Raw genomic sequence first — 23438 nt, 5'->3', positions numbered from 1 at the left:
TATGTATACATATATTCCCACCTTTTTGGATCTCCTCCCCATTTAGGGGAAGGAGGGTAGGATGAATTGGGAGATTGGGAGTGACTTAAATACACTGCCATGTATGGAATAGATGGCTAAATGGAAACCAACTATATAATATAGGGACCTCTGCTGGGGCAAACACTCTTAATTGATGCCATTTCTTGACGCACAGGAAGGGAGCACAACTTTAAGAGAAAGGATATTCAGGCTGTTTCCTTGCTAAAAATATGTTTCTTAGGCACTTCCACCTGCATAGATTGAAGACAGCACAATTAATCTTACTGATTTCAAAAATTTCTGCTAAATGCATTGGCAAATATAATGTCCACAAAACCAAAGTTATTAAAATTACAAAGATGTTCATGTTAGTTGCTCAGTCGTGCCTGACTCTGCGACCCCATGGACCGAAATCCACCAGACTCTTCTGTCCATGGGATTTTCCAGGCAAGAATACTGGAGTGGGTTGCCATTTCCTTCTCCATGGGATCTTCCCCACCCAGGGATCGAACCCAGGTCTCCTGCACTACAAGCAGATTCTTTACCAACTGAGCTATGAGGGAAGACCTTACAAAGATGTCAGTCAGTCACAATAATAAAACTATGTTTTTATTTCATATTATCATGGCATTATCAACTAGGAAGACATAAACACAATTTTGCTATAGATGAAAACTACTGATGGACATTTTTGTGGTTACTGACTCCATTTAAGTACACTCTGAAAAATTAAGAGTCTAATTTTTTGGCTATCATTTTTGATCTTTAAAATTATCTATTTTAAGAATTTTTACAATCAGATCCCTGTTCTTATTAAAAAAAATTCTAGAAGAATTCAGGTGTTATTAGCATCAATTTACTTTACACCTTATATTTGTTCCTATTCTCTAAATGCCATGTGAGTTTCGTGTAACATGAAAACACTCATGTCTTACAGTTTTTGGAGGCTTTATTACATAAAATGCACAGCATGATAAATCTAAATAAACATCCTTTAAGTAGGAATTCAAGGTATACAAAGGTTAATGTGTGTCAAGGAGTTTTAGTCCTATTTTGTTTATAAGGAAGATATTTATTAATTCCTGGATAAATAGGTAAAAGTGTAACAGATGCAAATCCAAGCAGCTGCACATGGTCTCATGAATGATAAGCCGACCTCTCGTAGGCACCTGGTGACATGTTTCACTAAGTACTGCCTGAGTTATAGATACACTAACAAACAGCTGCTCAGAAAATGCCCTTCTTGGCTCATATTTTATACCAATTGAAAAAAGAAATGTTTAAGTAGTATGCAAGAGAAAAAAACTCAATGTTTAAATGGTACTCTAATTGCAAGAACAATTTAGAAACAGAGAACTAAAACCTTGATTTCCCTAATGTGAAAATACTGTGTATGCCCTTCAAGTATTTTATAAAATGAAACACAAATCACAGTGATTACAGAGCTACTAATGACTGAAGTTGCATTCTTTGCTCTCTTTTATTTTAGGTGTTAATTTTGTTGGAAAAAAATATCCTTTATGAAGACCAAAATTCTGGGAACTATTGAGGTTCTAGTCACAGAGACAGGTAGACTGTGGGGAATTAAATATCTGTACACGTCTGCATCTATAAATAGGGTTGTACATGAGATGGAGCAACCAGATGTGTTCCCATGCGTTGGTGTGACTCACGTGTGCACACTAGGGCCATTGCATGTTGTTACCTGTATCTTCTCCTGAGTACACAGTGTGGTCAATTAAAACTCTCAGATTTATTTTTTATGAAAGGATATTTCCAAGTTTAATATATCTGATTCTATATTTTCCTGATTGATTTTTCCTCGTGTAAAATTCTCCACTGTTCTTGCTTTGACTGAGCTGTAATTACCCATTACGTAACTTAAATATTGAATTCTTCAAATATTTTTCTGTTCCATCCACTTGTACACTTAAATGAGGACTGGTTTTAGTCTCTTAGAAGTTTATTCACTGTTTATATAATTTTGCAGTATTTTTCCCTTTTTTTATAAATCAATAAATAAGCCTCATTTTCATACTTTATGATGAATCCAAATATGTAATATAGGAAACAGAGAGCTAACTTGATTGGAATTAATTGGCTTATGCCTAGAGGTCAATTATCGTTCTTCCTACTCCTACATAGCCATTCTGAAAAGATTATAGGTTTAAAAAAAGAAGAAAGTGATGTATATTTATAATAAGACAGTAGGAATCAATATGAGAAAGCCCTTTGCAGATGGTAACACTGGGGAAGAAAGACAGATGGGTTTGTGTCATGTGGATACCAAAGAGCATGGACTATCTGGCTCAGATGGTTGTGGCAGGAAGGAATGGAAAAACATGTAGGGACAAGGCCCTGAGGAGTGACCCTGGAACACACGATCAGCAGGGATAGCCCAGGGAAACATGGCAGCTTAGAAGCTCACCAAGCGTTTCTCTAGGCTTCCACAATCAAGTCTAAGAACAGAAAGGTAAGACAAGGCCACCGGATCCCAGGAGGATGCAATGCTGCTGAAGAACTACACTGTAAACCTGGAAGGGACTTCTGAGATTCTTTTTCCTTAAATAAAGACATAATTGGTAACTTTGCAAGTGCTGCTGACAACGTTATACTTACAATACCACAGATCTGCCTCTACAATTTCCCTGAAGATGGAGAAGAAAAATCAATTGTTTAATCCATGCAAAAATAAAAAATAAAAGGGAAACCTGCCAATGTAGTTTGACTAACAAACCACTGGAGTTGTGGTTTGAGTATAATGGATTCCCTCTTCCATTGCCTCTAATCTAATTAATTCCTTATAATGTCCTCATTCCATCAGATGTGTTTACCAGCCAAGTTGTATTAAGATGATTTTTTTAATAGCTTCATTGAAAAAAATGCATAGAATGTGGGTAATTGAAGCAAACAGAAACTTCAAAGTCTTTTGTTTCTGATGACCATTGCTCTCTTATTACAAGTGTCTTTAGTAGAAACAGAATCTCTTCTTTTCTGAAACAACACACACAGAATGTGCTTAAATTTAGGATTATCATCCCACACTTCCTAATTATTACACCTGTATAATTATTAATGGTGTTCTCTCTTACTAGAAAAAGTGCTCTGATTTGGACAATAAATGACACAGGCTACCCTAATACACATTGACAGGAATGTCAATTTAAATAAAACATTGTAACAAATTGATATGATGATTTTAGCAGATCAAGCCAGTGGATATATATATTTTGTAACTTTACAATTTATTAAAATTCCAGAAGAAAGGATTTAAGCTTCACTTATTTGGTTTGGGGGCTTTCTTGATAGCTCAGTTGGTAAAGAATCCACCTGCAATGCCAGAGACCCTGGTTTGATCCCTGGGTTGGGAAGATCCCCTGGAGAAGGGAAAGGCTACCCACTCCAGTACTCTGACCTGGAGAATTCCATGGACTGTATAGTCTATGGGGCCACAAAGAGTCAGACACACCCAAGTAATTTTCACTTTCACTTATTTGGTTTTTATATTATTTGTTATCTTTAATGTGCTTCTTTTTTGTAAATGACTATGCCAGGCATAGTGGTAAAGAATCCACATGCCAATGCAGGGGCAGCAAGAGACACAGGTTCCATCCCTGGGTCAGGAAGATCCCCTGGAGAAGGAAATGGCAACCCACTCCAGTATTCTTGCCTGGAAAATTCCAGGCAGAGGAGCCTAGCAGGCTATAGTCCAGGGGTCACAAAGAGTTGGACGAGACTGAGCATGCACGCATACACACACACACACACCACCTTTCTCTACTTCACATCCCTGAGTTCACCAAGGCTATGAATAATGAATCAGACCTGAATTCTTCCCAATCTTTACACTTCTGGTCTTTATTAGAGAGGGCAGTCAAATGGTGATGGAAGCCATGTGGGGGAGCTAGACAGGGAGAGAGAGGGAGCAGAGTGGCTTTCTTCTGGAGAAGAGCAGGCACACAGTGCAGCTGCTACAGCTAGCAGCCTCGCTGAGAGCTGAGCATCACTCCCCCTCAGCCTCACACCAGTGTCAAAATCCCCATCGGGAGGCACTGACGGAACAGCAACTAGGAAGGCACACAGAAGCTGTATGGTGCCCCAGCCACATCAGTGCAGGACTGCATATGTGCACAGCTACCTCCTCAAGGCCAGCAAGAGACTCTGCATTCCAGGGGCCACGTCTTAGTCACCACTCTTGTCCCAGCATCTTATAAGGGACTTGACACAGGACAGATATTCATAGAACAGTTGTTGAAAGCAGACACCATCACTATTGGATCCCACCTCCTTCCTCTGGCTCCTCAAACACACTCAGGCAATCGTATGTCCATTTCATTCCGAGGACAAAGTGGCTGTTTTTAATAAAGCAGCAGTTTAAGTGAATCCCAGGTCTACTTTCTCACTCAAAGACTATCTTTTGTGTGCTTGAGCAAGACTCTGAATGAATTCCAGGCTTCACTTCATTTTAGTAATAGCCAAATTCTCATCAGGGCTGTATATTCTCAGCTTCCATCTCTTGTCTCTCTGCCTGCCTTTCTCCTCCCCTCTTTTTTCTTTCTCTGTCTACTCCCGTTCTTTTCTTACTCTCCCCGCCTTAACTTCTCTTTCTCGCTTATCCTCTCCCTCCGTTTCCTTTCTATTCTCTTCTTTTTCTCTCTTCCTAAAAATTAAACTAAATAGCTCACTTGAAGCGTGGTGTCAAGTTAAGATTGTAATGTCTAGTATGCTAGAATGAGAACTGTCCTTTGGGAATTACTTTTTTCCCCCTTTGTTTTCAGTTCAGTTCAGTATGCCCTAAAAATTAAACTAGGCTTCCCTGGTGGCTCAGTTGGTAAAGAATCCTCCTGCAATGCAGAAGACCCAGATTGGATCCCTTGGTCAGGAAGATCCCCTGGAGAGGAAATGGCAACCTACTCTAGTATGCTTGCTTAGGAAATCCCAGAGAGAGGTGCCTGGCAGGCTACCATCCATGAGGTCACTAAGAGTTGGCCAGGACTTAGCAACTTCACCACAAAATTAAACTACGTGTTAATAGGACTTAATTTTGCTTTCCCACCTTTATCTCGGTAAGTAATAAATGTGTGTGAAAGATAAAAGTTCTCTGTTGAAAATGAACAGTTGGGGGCTACTGTTAAATGTCAAAATTAATTATATTTATAAACATATTGACAATGAATTTATTCCAAACGCAAAAGTCTAAAAAATAAAACTATGCTTGAAAGCAAATGTCGTACAGAAACACCTGAATGCTGAGCTGATATAAAGTATATGCAAGTTGTCTTTGGACAGTTACCTGATTTTAGTTCAAAGTGTTTTGTTGTTGTTCTTGCGTCCTAGAGAATGTAGCTCAAAAGCAAAAGGGACTTTGAATTGAACTTTTAATTCCATTTGCTGTGGGTAGGTTTGTATCAGTTGAACTGTCATGTGGGTCCCTTCTTCTAGGAAAACCTCCTAGCAAAAATTCCTACTGTTAATGACCTCCAGGGGCAAAGAATGCAACTTTTCAAACTTGGTAGTAGTGCTGACACAAAGTAACAAGCATCCTCTGGTACCCTCTGTCATCATTAATTTACACTGTCTTGTAATACACAAAAAAGACAGACAGACCAAGAAACTGCTATTTTAAGAAAAGCTACATTCACTGTTCAGCCATATAAGGAAGTTAAGACACAGAGCCAGTGCGGGCAATGACAGAAAGCTACTAATAGAGTTCCTTTACTATTCAGGAACAAGAGGAAATAAATACTGTGAGAGAGAATAGACGGTAATTGGGCATGTCGCAGAGATGGAAGGATTATAGCATTTAGAGTTTTTCCTGCTTCTCAAACTCAGTTAATCATGGCTCTTCTAGACTGATGGAGTGTGGGGGGCATCATGGTGAATGCATGTTCAAGAATCCAGAGAGGATACATCTTTTCTTCTAGTTTCCCATCTTCAGAGCTGCACAACCACACGCAGTCAGGATCACAGCACTGTGGCCTTCGTGTTTGTCTCTGCGTCGCCTATGACAGCCACGTGATGGGAAAGACCAGCCCGGAGGAGACTAACCTCTACAGTCAGGCAGCCCTACTGCTAAATTCCAGGTCCCCTCTCATTAGCTGTTTGACCCAAAGAAAAGCAGTTACTCTCCAAGCCTCAATTTCTCCAACTATAAAGTGAGTACAATAGCACTCAACCAATAGCTTTATGGTGGCTCAGACGGTAAAGAATCTGCCTGCAATACGGGAGACGTGGGTTCGATCCCTGGGTTGGGAAGATCCCCTGGAGGAGGGCATGGTGACCCACTCCAGTATTCTTGCCTGGAGAATCCCCACGGACAGAGGAGCCTGAGGGGCTACCGTCCATAGGGTCACAAAGTGTCGGACACAACTGGGCAACTAAGCACAGCAATATAATTGTTGTGAGGATTTAATCAAATGAATATTGTAAGGAAAATAGCATGAAACCCAGCTCGCTATACATCTTAAAACCATCTCTCCACCACCGTCACCTCCCTCTCTCCATCACAGTCAAAACTACTACCTCCCACACCATCACTATGACCACCATCACCACCTACACCACTACCACCACCATTACCACTACTTATACCATGACCATATTCAAAATCACAACCTCCAATACCACCATCATTATTATTATCATCACCACCACCATCAGCATTATCAGCACCACCACTACCCTGTCCAAAGCTACCGCCTCCAACACCATCACTATCACCTCAGTATCACTGGCATTACTACCACCATCACCACACCATCAAAACATTTACCATTGTCATCTTCATTTCACAGGGAAAGAAACTGACTCAGAGCTTAAGTATCTTCGCTGAAAGGTACAAAGCCAGTAGGGAGAGCTCCAACCTGGGCACAGAACCCAAGTCGAGAGCTCCTCCTATGTCCATCTTTTATCTCGGGAAGTCTAACATGGAAAAGTACAGAGGGCTTTGTTTCAAGGGTCACCACAGGGCTTCAAGGGTCCCAAGTATTCAGGATCTCTCACACCTAAGCTTTAAAAATTGTATCTAGAAATAAAATATTCCAGGTTGCGTCATTAATAGCTGAATTCCTGGGCATAATGAAATCTCTCCGATTTCTGCTTTGGCTGTTCTTGCCCTTTGCTTCTGTGTCTTCAATGATCACAAAGCACACAATGACTATTCCCCTGTGTAACCCTGTGGAGACATTGTAAGAGGGAAAGAAAATGTCATGGAGAACACAAGTCCTGGGGAGAAAGGCAGGAAATAAAAGGCATTGTTGATTTCGCCTAGCTCTACAGAGAGACAGCTGTATAGGCCTGTGAAAAGAAAGAGCTCTGGCTGGCTCAACCTTTGGCAAGCAGATCTGGTATTACGTAGGCAGTCTGTTGAGCCAGGAAAGGAAGCAAAGGAGGAGATTTCCTTTAATTCTGGCCATATTGTTGACCACTTGTTTTCCCCTCCAGGACCTTCTGGACTTCCCCACTCCCAGGACAGAAGCTGCAAGGCAGTGTGGGTAGCCACAGCAGAACCCCACTTGCTGCTGGTCTGCTCCATCAACACCTTCCACAAGGTTCCCCTCAGCTGGCTCACCCAAGGCAATTATAAAGATCACCTCTAGTGCCACAGACCCACTTTACATTTGGATGTCCTTTCTTCCTTTCCCACCACTGGGCACAGAGCCACATCTGCTGTTCTAAGGATAACCCTTAAGAGTTGCATGGCATTTAGAACATGATAGCAGCCTAACAGGCAGTGCTAGTGGTAAAGAAGGCACCTGCCAATGCAGGAGACATAAGAGACTTGGGTTCAATCCCTGGGTCGGGAAGATCCCCTGGAGGAGGGCATGGCAACCCACTCCAGTATTCTTGCCTAGAGAATTCCATGGACAGAGGAGCCTGGTGAGCTACAGTCCATATGGTCACAGAAAGTTGGACATGACTGAAGCGACTTAGCACACACACACACAGGGACCTAACAGCTTTCCCATCCCAAAGAATGAATCTCCAGTGAGTGGATTTCAGTAACCATGACAGAACATGGTGGAGATCCTTTACAGGAAAACCTCTATGGTTCTCAAGATACTGAAATCCACAGGCAATTTTCTATACCTTGGCTAACAAAGAGCAGTGAAACAACAAATAAAATCCTATCATAGGTGTTATACCCTGAAGGTGGCTCCATTCCAAAGAATTCAGCATGCTTAAATCTCTTTTCATGGGTTACCAGGGTCCTCAGGAAAGAAAAGCAAAGAAAATCTCTCCCTACTTCACAATATGATGTGAAATCTACTTGGGTTCTACCGAGATGACAGTTGCACACTGGTTAACTCTGAGAAAATGGAGTCAGAAGGAAGGAAAAATGGGCTAAGGACTATTCCAGTGGCTACAGCACTAAAGGAAATTAAAACTGTTTCTAGAGACCAAGGACGAATCCCACTAAGTGCAAAAGACAATACTGGCAATATTTTTTTAGAAAATCTTGTAAAGTTTGCTTATAAACAATAAGAGGCATTGAGATATAGAGGGGCAAGCACATAAGCTGATTTTTAAGTAGATCATACACTTTTCTTTTTTCAACAATTTAAAATTTTTATGCTATTGTAGTAAAAAGCACTTGATAAGATCCAACTCTAAAGATTTTTAAGTACATGGCACAATATTGTTAACTACAGGTATGATGTTGTATGGCAGACTTCTAGAACTAACTCATTTTGCATTAACTGAAACTTTATACCTGTTGATTAACAACTGTCCATTTTCCCTTCCATTTCCTCCAACAACCACCATCCTGCTCTTGCATCTATGAGTGATATATACTATTTCAGATATCTCATATAAGTAGAATCATGCAACACTGGTCAGTTTGTGACTGGCTTAAAGGGATGTATACTCAGATTAATTTAAATGCCTTCATAATGATTTAAAATCCCATTAAATGAACTAAGGCCATTTGGGGCATTATTTAGCATGGATGGACCTAAAGATTATCATGCTTAAGAGAAGTCCCACAGAGAAAGACAAATGCCAAATGATATCACTTATATGTGGAATATAAAATATGACACAAATGAGCTTATCTACAAAAGAGAAACAGATTCGCAGACACAGAACAGACCTGTGGTTGCCAAAGTGGGGCAGGGAGAGAGACGGAGGGGGAGTTTGTGGTTAGCGGATGCAAAATGGTAATATACAGAATGCATAGGTCCTACTCTATAGGATATGGAACTATATTCAACATCCTATGATAAACAATAATGGAAAAGAATATAAACAAAAATGTGACTCGCTTTGCTGCACACCTGAAACTAACAACACTGTAAATCAACCATAATTTTAAAAAATAAAATTCCATTAAAGAAAATTAATGTTCACTGAGTCTTTCATTAAGAACCATCCAATATATTGAAAATGTCCATACTCAGGTTTACCAAGTTACGATTCCATCCTAAAATGAACATCACTTTTCTCTCCAATTATGCCTTCTGCAAATGCAAATATTTTACCCCAAATTAAGGCTTCTCCTACAACTTATAGCTTATCTTTGGAATGACATTTATACTGATTAAAATATGCTATCTCATTATCCCCCATTTTAGAGTATTCGGAGATACTTCTTCTATTTCCTTCAAAATAATTAGTCCAGAACTGAGTGCAAATTAGTAACTTAGTATGTACAGACTGATTGATAAATTCTTCTCTAACCCTGAACCAGAAAATCAATCAGCCCCCTATGTGATGGCCTTGAATGATGACTCAGAAGGCAGTCCTATAAACACTTCAGTGTGTCTAAACTATGACATCTCATTTGCTAAGATAAAATTTCTTTACATAATTCTATTATAACCCCAAACTCTAATCTGCAGTGGGAAAATGAGATTACAGTAGCAAAGGCAGCAATCTAGTTGACATGGTAAACAACCCTTCTGCACATAATCAATTTAGGTTCCCAGAAGCGGTGAATTAGAACTTGTAATTTTTTTTTTTTTGGCTCTTAACCTGTCTTATTTTTTATAGTAGTTATGCATTCATGAAAACATATGCATTTATAAAAATATTTCTTGTAGTTACAATTTAGATTTTCAAATGATATTACATGTGGTTTGCTTCTAAAAGAGATAAATAGTCCAGTCTGAAAAGATAATCCAAAGTGGAAGTCCATTAAAACCCTAAAATTATTCCTTCTAAATTTTTTATATTACTTGGGAAAATTTTTTTATCAATGTAAGGTATCATGCCTCCATCATTTTAATTGGCTAAATGTCACAGATAAATACTTTTGCCACAAAGTAAATCTAGAATATGTTGGATTCAAGGTAGTATGAGCTAATAGGCTTTTTTGTCTAACACTATTTTCTCTAGTATTGTTCACCATTTCTGATTTCCCCCCAAATACAATTATTGTTCTTTTTCTGATCATTTCAAATTTTCCTAACATTTTTTTTCATTTTTTATAGCTGACTGCCTTCTCTTTCTACTCTCTGAATTGTTTTATCATATAGCTAAGTCTTTATTCCTTGGTATTCTATAGAGCAAGAAAAGAATACTGGTAATATAAATAGCAAAAACAAAGTACTTATTTTCCCTGGAATATAATAACGATTCCATACAGCCTATATGGAATTTCTTTTCTAGATATTTTTCAAAAAAGAAAGTGATGTAAATATTTTGCATCCAAGAGCTATATTTGTTGACATGTCTTACATATTGTATTTGCTATTTGCTAATAGCTATTGCTATTGTATTAGCAATACAATAAATATTATATTGCTAATGAAGTTGCAATCAAACTTGTAAACATTAATAGTCTTTAAAGCTAAACTAATTTTGGACAGATCCATTGCTTAACAAATTATGGCTAGAAACTCCCAGTAAAATGATTTGCTAAGCGACCTACATACTTCATTTTCCAACTTTGCATTTTAAATATATAGCAGTAAATGCTCATGATGTTTTGAGTAATCTTCCAAAAATGATATTATTGTTGAGCTATAACTAAGTAATTAAATTTGATTTGTATCTGCACTAGTTAATTAACCTTAACATTTTCCAGAACAGTCAAGCTAATGTTAGACCTTGAAACACCAAACAACATTTTCTATAATTATTACCAAGAAACAAGCATCATTAAAGAACAAACATTAGTAGCACTTCAAATTTTTGGATGTCACCTTCCTAACCACAAATCAAATTAGCATATTCTTCATTTATTTTTTATTAGCTGTTAACATTAGACAGAATTCCCTGTTGAAATTCAAGATTAGCTAGCATGGGTTTAGTATTTGTCATTGATTGTGTTTATACAAAAGCATGTGCTAATTGTTAATTATATCTGTCTAATGAGTGTTTGCATTGTAATTTTCAAATGTTTTGCTGAGAATAAATTTTATTTGAGACCACAAGCAGCACTTACCACTTAATGCTATTTTCCTAAAATACGGATTTTGATCTTTAAAAGGGTCAAGTTGAAATAATTCAACTCATTTATATAAAAATATGAATGAGGACAGACATGCTTATTTTATAAATTTAAATGACTTTTCCTACACTAAAACTGAGGTCAAAGATTAGGCATCTATCTTATTCTTGAAAATAAAAATCTGACTGCATTTTGATCTCCCTCCCTGATCAGATTGAACTCTACTTCTACCTTGGTTAATGACTTCTTAATTAGATATACTGTAAATCCAGGCTTTTCCAGGAATTGTTTTAAGCTACTGTGGAAAGCATCATAAATTCTGGCTTATGCATATCATTAAACAAACCAAAAAAAAAAAAAAAAAGATTTGAAAAACTATCTAATAAAGCTGTTCAGTTCAGTTGTTCAGTGGTCTCTGACCCCCTGGACTGCAGCACGCCCTGTCCATCACCAACTACTGAGTCTGCTCAAACTCATGTCCATTGAGTCAGTGATGCCATCCAGCCATCTCATCCTCTGTCCTCCCCTTTTCCTCCCACCTTCACTCTTTCCCAGAATCAGGGTCTTTTCAAATGAGTCAGTTCTTCGCATCAGGTGGTCCAAGTATTGGAGTTTCAGCTGTAGCATCAGTCCTTCCAATGAATATGCAGGACTGATCTCCTTTAGGATGGACTGGTTGGATCACCTTGCAGTCCAAGGGACTCTCAAGAGTCTTCTCCAATACCACAGTTCAAAAGTATCAATTCTTTGGCACTCAGCTTTCTTTATAGTCCAACTCTCACATCCATACATGACTACTGGAAAAACCATAGCTTTTACTAGATGGGACTTTGTTGGCAAAGTAATGTCTCTGCTTTTTAATATGCTGTCTCGGTCATTCATAACTTTTCTTCCAAGGAACAAGCATCTTTGAATTTCATGGCTGCAGTCACCATCTACAGTGATTTTGGAGCCCCCAAAAATAAAGTCAGCCACTGTTTCCACTTTTCCCCATCTATTTGCCATGAAATGATGGGACCAGATGCCATGATGTTAGTTTTCTGAAGGTTGAGCTTTAAGCCAACTTTTTCACTCTCCTCTTTCACTTTCATCAAGAGGCTCTTTAGTTCTTCTTCACTTTCTGCCATAAGGGTAGTATCATCTGCATATGTGAGGTTATTGATATTTTTGACAATCTTGATTCCAGCTTGTACTTCATCCAGCCCAGCATTTCTCATGATGTACTCTGCATATAAGTTAAATAAGCACGGTGACAATATACAGCTTTGACGTACTCCTTTTCCTATTTGGAACCAGTCTGCTGTCCCATGTTGAGTTCTAACTGTTGCTTCTTGGCCTGAATTCAGATTCCTCAGGAGGCAGGTCAGGTGGTCTGGTATTCCCATCTCTTTAAGAATTTTCCACAGCTGGTTGTGATCCACACAGTCAAAGGCTTTGGCATAGTCAATAAAGCAGAAGTATATGTTTTTCTGGAACTCTCTTGCTTTTTTGATGATCCAACGGATGTTGGCAATTTGATCTCTGGTTACTCTAGCTTTTCTAAATCCAGCTTAAACATCTGGAAGTTGTTCACATACTGTTGAAGATTGGCTTGGAGAATTTTGAGCATTAGTTTGCTAGTGTGTGAGATGAGTACAATTGTGTGGTAGTTTGAGCATTCTTTGTCACTGCCTTTTTTTGGGATTGTAATGAAAACTGACCTTTTCCAGTTCTGTGGCCACTGCTGAGTTTTCCAAATTTGCTGGCATATTGAGTGCATCACTTTCACAGCATCATCTTTTAGGATGTGAAATAGCTCAACTGAAATTCCATCACTGGACAGACCGGTGTTGACAAAGTAAAGTCTTTGCTTTTTAATATGCTGTCTAGGTTGTGGCAACCCACTCCAGTATTCTTGCCTGGAAAAATCCATGGACGGAGGAGCGTGATAGGCTACAGTCCATGGGGTCTCAAAGAGTCGAACACGACTGAGTGACTTTACTATATTGGTCATAACTTTTCTTCCAAGAAGCAAGTGTCTTTTAATTTCATGGCTGCAGTCACCATCTGCAGTAATTTTAAAGCTGAGGGGTATCCATAGTCCCATCCATGTATTTTAGGTTTTTGAGAACGTCATCTCTCAAGATTACCTTTGTAATTGGATGAAATATAAATTCATTTTAAAAGATAAAAACTAAGTTGTGTCTACACACTTCACCTAGACTACATGATGACAAACTCCTTTTAACTTGGATCTGACTGTATGGACCTGACATTGGAAACAACTACCAGTGGAAAAACAATCCATTAAAAAAAAAAAAAATAGAATAAGGGATCTTTGATAATATTATGTTTTCCCAGACGCATTTTGTTTGAATCTTTGGTGCCTAGATTAAGGCTAAGTACCAGTCACCACAACAAATTTATTCAAGCAATAGACCTATTAATTATCTTCAAACCTTGTCGGTAGTAAAACTCTATAACACTAAGATGAAAATTCCTTAAAATTTTAAAAAGAAGAAAAAATGCAAGGATGTACTTTCATTAAACTTATAAATAACATGTTTTGTCATTACTAAAAGTTCATATTTCAACTTACCACATAAAAGATAGGAAGAATTTTACAGCACTAGGAGAAGGCAATGGCACCCCACTCCAGTACTCTTGCCTGGAGAATCCCATGGATGAAGGAGCCTGGAAGGCTGCAGTCCATGGGGTCACTGAGGGTCGGACGCGACTGAGCGACTTCACTTTCACTTTTCATTTTCATGCATTGGAGAAGGATATGACAACAACCCACTCCAGTGTTATTGCCTGGAGAATCCCAGGGATGGGGGAGCCTGGTGGGCTGCCGTCTATGGGGTCGCACAGTCGGACATGACTGAAGTGACTTAGCAGCAGCAGGAATGGCTATTCATCTAGAATATTCCTAAGAACACATACTAGAGAAGGTGATGGCACCCCACTCCAGTACTCTTGCCTGAAAAATCCCATGGACGGAGGAGCCTGGTAGCTGCAGTCCATGGGGTCGCGAAGAATCGGACACGACTGAGCGATTTCCCTTTCACTTTTCACTTTCATGCATTGGAGGAGGAAATGGCAACCCACTCCAGTGTTCTTGCCTGAAGAATCCCAGGGACGGGGGAGCCTGGTGGGCTGTCGTCTATGGGTCACACAGAGTTGGACACGACTGAAGTGACTTAGCAGCAGCAAGAACACATACACAGAAATGCTGATAATTCCACTGATTCTTACCAGTTTTCACAAGATATCTAAATTTCTAAAGCTGAAATTTGGCAATATTCCTTCCATAGCAAGAATTAAACCAATATAATGGCATAGGGTGAATGTTTGAAATAGAGCTTGACAGACTAAATTTTACCATCAAACCAGTCTCTTTTTTTCCTTCTTCTACTACACTCTGCCCAAAAGAAATTTATTTATGCTTTGGTAGAAGTCCTGGACACCAGATTAGACAGGGAAAGCTGCCTTTCAAACAAGTACAGAGCCATTATTCTCGAGAGAAAGCAATACTGCATTTTCTGAGAAAACATCCTAGGTAAAATGAGTAAACAAAACAAAATCCCAATTTGGTCATGTTCAAGAGCTACCCTTGTGAATTCATTGAATAACATGCAGTATTCCTTTAATAATATGCAATAGCACTTGTAATCCATGTAAAAGTATATCTAATACAAGAGGGTTCAATAATTGAAATGATTATGAAATGTAATGAGCAAGAATTCCCAGCAAAGAAATAAAGTTTATGTACTAATGCGGGCAGGACCATAATCAACAGAGGCCTTTGGGAAAATCCGTCCTTGGGTGTGCAGGATATTCATTTCCTATTACCATCTTTCAGTAAAGTATCTGTCCCAACAAAACATGTCTCACTAAGTGGGATGTTAACAGCATAAGAACCAATGTAAAACAGATACTGAGCAAAAGTTCTCCCCACACACACATCCAAGGAAGGTTATTACAGTCTCTCTTAGATTTCACTGTGACAGCACACGGATTGCCCATCTCTATAAATACAGTGTCAAAGATGTGAAAGACATTGGAAGGCTCTTTTAGGAAAATCTGTTTCCTCTGTACCCCCCTCCCCCATCCTTGTATTTATTTTCTCTACACTTATAGTAGAAGAAATTTCACCTTGAAGAGAACGCACCTGCCATGTCACATGCTATTAACAAGAGTTAACCATTTTGATAACAAACTATATTTTATATTGTTTATCCTGAAATTCCTAAGTTGTCAATGATCCTGTCAACATAATCATTCATTTGAATATTTTCAAATGAATGATTTAAAATGAATGTTTCACTGCAGATATTACAAACAGTTCCTTTTCTTCCATCCTTGCAGTTTGGATATTACTGACTGGGTCATATTTTCTGGTTTGCTTTTGGTGATTGCAGTGCCCCTGGCCTTAGGCAAGGAAGGAGGAAAAGCTCTCTAAACATCCTCTGCCAATGGAGGAATCATCACACAATCAGATATTCTGTGTTACAGTGTTGGCAAATGTCACTGTAAAGTGTCAATAGGAAAACTTAATTGTTTCCCACTTCTTTTCTCTGACCTGCTCCTTGTCATTTCAGACACTTAGAATTTTATTTCTCTCACCATCCCTATGCCAGCAGGGTAAAAGGGTTTGTTTAACCATGTAAAGTAAAATCAGACTAGAACTAAAAAAGAACTTTATGACTTTTCTCCATTGGCATCAAACTGAAAAGGCAGGATTGGTCATTAAGTTATAATTAAGCATTAGCATTTCAGCAGAAACATTAGACCATCACAAAAACAGTGTCAGAGAAAAGCAGCAAAAATCATTTCAGCGAACCCTGGTAGCCAGGAAATTATTTTTGGGCTTTCCCAAATTGACTTTTGCGATATTCCCTTTCTGTGTGTCTGTTATATGATCAAGACAGAATACAAGTTTTTCAACCGATCATTAAGTGCATAAATTCTGTCAGAAGACTCATTTCATCATGATCCATAAACGTACTTAAAAACTGTAAATGCATAAAAGTAAAAAGGAAAACACATTAGGATCTTGACAGATATAGTATATTGATCAGTGGCACATAAGCTAGAAGCTAGGATATTTTGGTATTTTGAAAGTGGTTCTGTATAGTTACCAATCCATTCTTTCTTCACCATTTAGTTTTTAAAAAACACACATGTTCACACAACCACAGACGCACTCAACCACACACATAGGTATAAAAAAAAAGAACTTACACAATTTCGTCATTCTGGAACTCGAGCTCTCCACATGTGTCCTCAAAGTCCTCCCCTCCACCTCTGGCGGTCCCCTCAATGGTCTTATAGGGAACGATAACATTTCCACGTGCTCCAGATGTTCTCAGAACTTTCACCTCCATGATGCCAATGCTCTCACTCACATGAGTCACCGGTTCCTCAAAAGTAAAGATGCCAGCATGGTCATCATCAAAAATAGTCACGGTGGCAGTGGAGGGGGATCCCAGGCAAGCAAGGGTAGAGACATGACTGGCTTCCAGGATGCCGTCTTCCGAGGCTTCCAAAGATACTTTGACGTTGCTGAGATGCACAAGGAAATTCTCATCCTCCTCAAAGATGTCATCATCAATGATGCCAACTCTGATTTCCTTCTGGGTCTCACCAGGCTTAAAGACCACAGTTCCTTCGGTAAATTCGTAATCAGACCCAGCATTGGCTGTGCCATCCTCTGTTCTGAAGTCAACAAACACAGTGTTGGTCAAATCACCACCTCTGCGGATAATGGTCAGGGCTACTGTGCCACAGTTCTCCAGACACTGATATGTCCCTTGTTCAAAGAAGATCTTACTGACAGGGTCATTTTCAGCCACTTCCGTGTTGACCTCATGCATGCTGACAGCTTTCCTGGCTTGGTCTGCTGCATGCCTCTTTAAAATGTTGCCCGCTCCGGTCATCAGGCGGGTAGCTTGAATACGGTAAAACGCTCGACTTTTTTGCTGCTGACTTAAGACTTGGTAATTGGCTAATTCTATTAATTGCTCTATTTCCTTCTCTGGATGCTTCTGCTTGAGTTCCTTCAGAATCCTAGCCATTTCTCGCCTGGCTTCTTCATCATCTTGGTCCCTCTCATCAACCTCCAGAACCAGGGCTCCATCTAAGAAACTGTCAACATGGGAATTGACCACTTTCCCATCCATTTCAATTTCTGTCTTGGAAGATGGCCTGTCTCCTTCGTGTTCAATAATCATTCCCCTCTGCTTGCCAGCCCGATACCTCTTGTAGACATACTTGTAAAACAGAAGCCTCCTGTCTGCCACCCAAGCAAACACAACGCAGATGGGGAAGAAGAAGAAAGTAAGCAAACCTTCCCAGACCTCCACGACCCCAGGGGAGCTGACAGACAAAATGATGTAAAGCCAGGTATAGGCAAAGATGCTCCATGCTGCTGTCACAAAGAACACACGCAGATGCTTGATCTTCCTTGTCTCCCCATCCGGGACGACATACACACAAAGGGCAATGATGATGAACATGTTGAATGCAGCACTCCCCACGATGGTGCTAGGACCAAGGTCTCCTGCGGTGAAGTTATGGCCACACACCTCGATTACTGAAAGGAGAATCTCTGGAGCTGAAGACCCCAGGGCCATCAAGGTCAGGTTGGACACTGTCTCATTCCATATCCTCACAGTTGTCTTGGTGGTCTCTCCATTGGGTTTCTTTATGGTGATTTCTTTCTCTTGAGACGTGATGACTTCTATAGAGGACATGAACCGGTCAGCAATGATTGAGACTCCAAGAAACATGTAGACCATGGCCACAAAATACACAGTCGCTCTAGCAATTTTGTCTCCAAAGGAAGGGTCCTGGGGCTCCCAAATGGGTAAAATCACCCCCTTCTTACAGTAATAGGAGCCAGTACACTCGCCAGTCTCGTTGCCTTCTCCTTCCATTTCTGTCTCAGCACGTATATGGTCCACATGGGAAAACAAGAGAGCCACCATGGCTATCAAGTGAAATCCCACCGACAAGGTGGGTGACAGACTGAACTGCAGCATGCTGGGCAATGGCAGAGTTCCAACTGTCCCAACCTACTGGGGAGAATAAGAAAGGGGGGTGGGGGAAAAAAATCACATCATTAGATCCAGACCCAAAGCACTCAAGTGACCCAATTGTTTATTACATTTACCAATGACTTGTTTATATTTGACTATCACAACATCTACGGTGAATCATGGCTCTAAGAATCCATCTGTGATAAAGCAATCCTTGGTAATGTTTACAGCCCAATCTCTCCACTTGTGGATTTTCTACATGTAGTCCCATTTACTGAGCAATGAGCAATGTACACAGCTGACTTACTGGAAGGAAACGTTCAATTATATCCTTGGCTTGTTGAACACACATGCATGCACGCTGACAGCCAATGAGGAAAAGCACAGAGTTTTGACGCATTAAATAATTTTCTCCTTGTTGCTAAGGCAGATTTTCTTTTAAACTGTGGTTAACACAGTCAACCTTCCAAAAACTGTTTCATTGCCAAAATCACCTTAAGAGTGATGCTATGAAGTTTAGACTCTAAAAATCCTACAAATGCATGACCTGGTAACGATCTTAAATTCTGGGGCACAGTTTACACTGTATTTAATGCAATTGTGTCCTATGGCTCATGACGGTCACTTGGACTGCAAAATCAAACCAGTCAATTCTAAATGAAATCAACCCTGAATATTCACTGGAAGGACTGATGCTGAAGCACCAATTCTTTGGTCACCTGATGTGAAGAGCTGACTTATTGGAAAAGACCCTGATGCTGGGAAAGACTGAAGACAAAAGGAGAAGAGTGCAATAGAGGATGAGATGGTTGGATGGCATCATCAACTCAATGGACATGAATCTGAGCAAACACTGAGAAATAGTGGACAGGGAAGCCTAGCATGCTACAGTCCATAGGGTTGCAAAGAGTCAGACATAACTTAGCAACTGAACAACAACAAATCTATGGATCTTAGAACCACAGAGAAATCTTCCAGCTTGCCTGCAATCAAAGCTCAATGGTATTTGCACTTGAAGGGAAAAAAGGTCTGTTGTAAGGCAATGTTTCCACACGATAAGTATAGTTTTTAAGAGCATGTTTTGATGACAGCACATTTCCTCCTAATTTTCAGCAACACCAGGTCTTCTGATGCATTAGCAGCTGGGCATCTGGTTCTTCAAGCGCTGCTCTTCATAGCTGTGTACAGATCTCATTCTAGAATCTGCAGGCTGCCCATGGCAGGAAAGGGAGATAAGCAGGCCCAGGTCTGTGCATGTGTCTTGCCCAGGTCTTGCCTGACAGGCTGTGAAATCAGTGTTACCAGCCATAAAATGTTCCTTCTCTGTGTCAATGTCAGAATTTTCATGGTCATTCTAAAATACACATCAGTTCTATAGAGGACTCAAGTGACCTAAAAATACAGGGGCAATAATTCCAACTAAATTAGCCCAGGTGGCAAAATGACAGTGACCAAAAGTGCCTATGGGATTAAAGGGCTGTAGGAAACTGGGGATATGGCAACAGCATCACTGGTGGGAATCCAGGTTCATGGTGGCTCCACCTACCACTGTGCTCAGGTAACCAAGGTTTGTGCCTCTCCGTGACCTTGTATCACCTCAGATTCCAGGGTTTTGGTGAATGGGGTGGGGGACAATGAAGCAAAGAAGGATCTGCTGCAAGTCAGGGTGACTCTGGTCTGGAAAGCCAGTTATAACATCCAATGACACAGGGATAAGAAGGGTCCTGAGTCAGGTTTTAGTCCTGTGGCCTGACATAAAGGGAGAGCTGGGTTAGAGCCCTTCGTGGCCTCAGGCTAAGTCACCCCCACATTTGCCTACACTCTCTGCCCTAGGCTTACTGCTGATGGCTTATATTGAAAACTGCACCAGGGCCTAGGAGAAGCCCTACCTGGCCCAGCACATTCTGGCATCACCTAAATCACCCTCCCCACTTTTTTTTTTAAAGCTCATCGCTACAGGGAGATAGCTTTGACATTTTCCTCACACTAAAGAAGACGCAGCAGAGGGCTGTGGTGGTCAGACCCCATTCTAAGTAAAAGGTGGAAAAATAGAAGAAACATATTTTCAAAATATGCAGTTCATGGTCAGTGTATCTACTTGTCCAGTCATGACTCGGCTTGAGTGGGTTGTAGGATCTCTTCTTAAAACAAGGTAACTCTGAACCATCCCTGTAAGAACAGTGGCAGATCTAGTTCTAACTCCCTTGCAGCAATTTATTCCACAGATTTATGAGAGCTGCCCAGACAAATTTTAGGACATGATGGGCTCTCTTCTAGGTCCTGAGAATTCATCAGTGAATTTGTTTTAAAGTCTCTGTCTTTGCAGACCTTATATTCTAACGGGAGGAAACAAACAAATACAAATGTCAGGTGGTAACAAGCAGTGTAACGGTGGCGGGTAGGGAGCAATTTCAAGAGGACGGGAAGTCTGTATGTTATGGTGTCTGTGCCAGGTTGTATGTGTCAGTATGCGCACACACATGGAATGCAGGATTTTATAATGGACAGTTTAAGGAAGGCCTCTCTGATAAGGCGCCATTTGAGCAAAGTCCTGAAGGAAGAAGAGGCCCAAGCTTTGTGGATACTTGCAGGAAGAGAATTTCAAGTTAGGTACAAAGACCTTGATGAGAATTGTGCTTTGCATAGTCTAGGGACCAGGAAGAAATCTGTGTGGTGACAGAGAAGTGATGGAAAGAAGCAGGGCTCAGGAGCTGGGAATTCAGTAGGGACAGATCATGAGGGCCACTGAGGCCACTGTAAGACATTGGCATTGACTGTGAGGGATTTGGGAATCACAGGGAGATTCCAATCAGAAGTGTGAGATGAGCTGATTTATCTTTTAAAATAATCTCTTTGCTGGTTCACTGAAGAACAGACTATAAAGACAAGAGGAGAAAAAAGGAAGCCTGCACTTGCCTATTATTTAAAAAAAAAGTCTGATCAAGGCAATGATCCCAATGCCTTGCAGGTATATAAAATGATATAGTAAAGATCTAAAGTTTAAAAAAGAGAAATAAACATTTGCAGTGATCCTTTTGGAAGATTTGCAACTTAAAACATTTTGGTAACCTGGAAGGATCAGAAAGGTTAAGAATTTGCTCAGAAGGAATAGTACAGAACACACAGAGCCTACCCAAACAGACACAAAGTTGCTCCTGTCTCCAGGGTGGATAGAATGAACCACTCCCTTGAAATTGCTGCCAAGGCTCATCATTCCATTCCTCACATCTCAGCCAAAACAAACCTCCCAAAATGCAGATCACACTCTCTCACTCCCCTTAAAACTCTTCATGGCCTACTGCCCTGAAGACAAATGCAAACCCCCTCAATAGGCTATTTAGACCTTTCAGGATCTGGCCTTTGAGTTCTAAAATATGGGAATTCTCTCAATTTCCTGAACAGGACGGCACTTTCTTACCTCCAGGTCTTTGCATATTGTGCTTTCTGTGCCCTGAACTATTTTCCTTCTTTGAAGCACATTTCAAAATGACACCACAGCAAATCACAAATCACAGCTGACTGCCTGAGATGGTAATCCCAGGCTCCATTATTGAACACTGTCCCAGACACCATGGTAAATTTTTTACATCTATCTATATCTAATTATTATATCTAATACTTCCAGGAACCAGCACTGCCCTGTTATACAACTCCAAATGTTGCCATTTCCATTAGAGTCTGTGTGAATAGCACCCCTAACAATATACCGTAAGCCTGTTTGTAGGTGGAAAGACTGAGGTTCAGACAGGTTACATACTTGCTGAAAGTCAGACAGTAACTAAGATTCAAAGCCCGGTCTGTCTGAAACTGATGTAATCCCCTGCTCCATTCTACCACACCTGAGAGTGCATATAGTGACCTTTTGAGAACGATTGGATTTGGGCTTGGACTAGCTCAGTGGAAAACCTCTTGGTTTCTATGTGGGGATAGGTAGCAAAAGTCCCATGAAAGGTTTCCAACAAGCCTAGTTTTATCTTATGGATGGCAGACTGACATGGACACATATCCGCAGCTGGGAGGTAACCTGTGGGCTGGAATGTTCCTGGAGACAACTGGCTCCCACTCTCCTGCCTTTTAGCAATTACCTGACAACCTCTTCTGCAAATACTCTCAGGGCAATCTCTTCAGTCTTCCAAGTAGAAGCCCTGCCCCAACCAACATGCTCCCAGCCAAAAGGGTATCAATGTCTCAGGGTGGACAGAGCAGTAAAAAAAAAAAAAAAACCATCATCGGTATTACATAAAAAGGAAGGGGACTTCTGAGGTTAACTCAAAAATGTCACAATTATATTCAAAAGATGGTTTCACAGTAGTCTAATTTGTGAGGTCAGTGGACCAAAAAACACTGCTATAGCTTATTGGTCATGAAGCAACTGGAAAGAACTCTCTGGACTTCAGTTTCTTTCTTTATTAAATTAACACCAAATCTAAATGCTTGTGAGGATATGGAGTTTCTTTACCACTGAGCCACCAGTGAAGCCCTGAGGATGTGGGTTAGGTGTCATCAAAAAATGAGTCCTGCTTCATTTTTTCCCTCCATGTTTTGTCTCAATTCTGATGCCTCAGATGCAAACAGATCTGACTCTCGCCACTGTCTCCTCAAATATTTATTTCTATGAAAATTAAGCAGCAAATAGTAGCTGTTGATGTATTAGTCTGCTGCCTGACCTTCTAATCTTTCACCCTGATCTACTGAACTCTGAACAAGAGGTAGTCTGATCTTCACAGTGGTTTCAGAAAGCCCTTACATCCAGGGCCAGTTCTTACTTAGGAATGTTCATTACATCATCCAAATGAGCCTTCAGCATAATAGCAAGAATACTCACATTATCTTCTGCTCACTATTTATTTTAAAACAAACCAAAGAGCCCCAACACCTATAGATGACAAACCTGAACGTCACGGACAAAGGACGGTGAACAAGTATCAAACTGAGTGAGCCCACCCCTCTATGGCAAAGGGAGAGGTCACAGAAATGGATGCATGTACTCGCCAGACAGATCT

At 40.3% G+C, this 23438-nt stretch overlaps 1 protein-coding gene across 7 annotated transcripts in view; it reads right to left on the bottom strand.

Moving 5' to 3' along the window:
- The window catches only part of SLC8A1 (solute carrier family 8 member A1), a 463121-nt gene that overhangs the window by 354354 nt on the left and 85329 nt on the right, over positions 1-23438 (bottom strand). For 4 of the 7 annotated variants that reach the window (XM_070379679.1, XM_070379681.1, XM_070379685.1 and 1 more), the window contains one exon: positions 16640-18471. In XM_070379679.1, coding sequence (XP_070235780.1) covers positions 16640-18471 — 1832 coding nt within the window. Of the gene's footprint in view, positions 1-16639; positions 18475-23438 lie in introns of all 7 variants that reach the window. The other 3 variants (XM_070379683.1, XM_070379684.1, XM_070379682.1) reach the window with 1 other exon arrangement.

Source organism: Bos mutus, chromosome 11 (assembly GCF_027580195.1).
Source record: "Bos mutus isolate GX-2022 chromosome 11, NWIPB_WYAK_1.1, whole genome shotgun sequence".
NCBI lineage: Eukaryota > Metazoa > Chordata > Mammalia > Artiodactyla > Bovidae > Bos > Bos mutus.
Note: the sequence above shows the minus strand (reverse complement) of the source record. Positions and strands in the feature narration are given on the sequence as shown.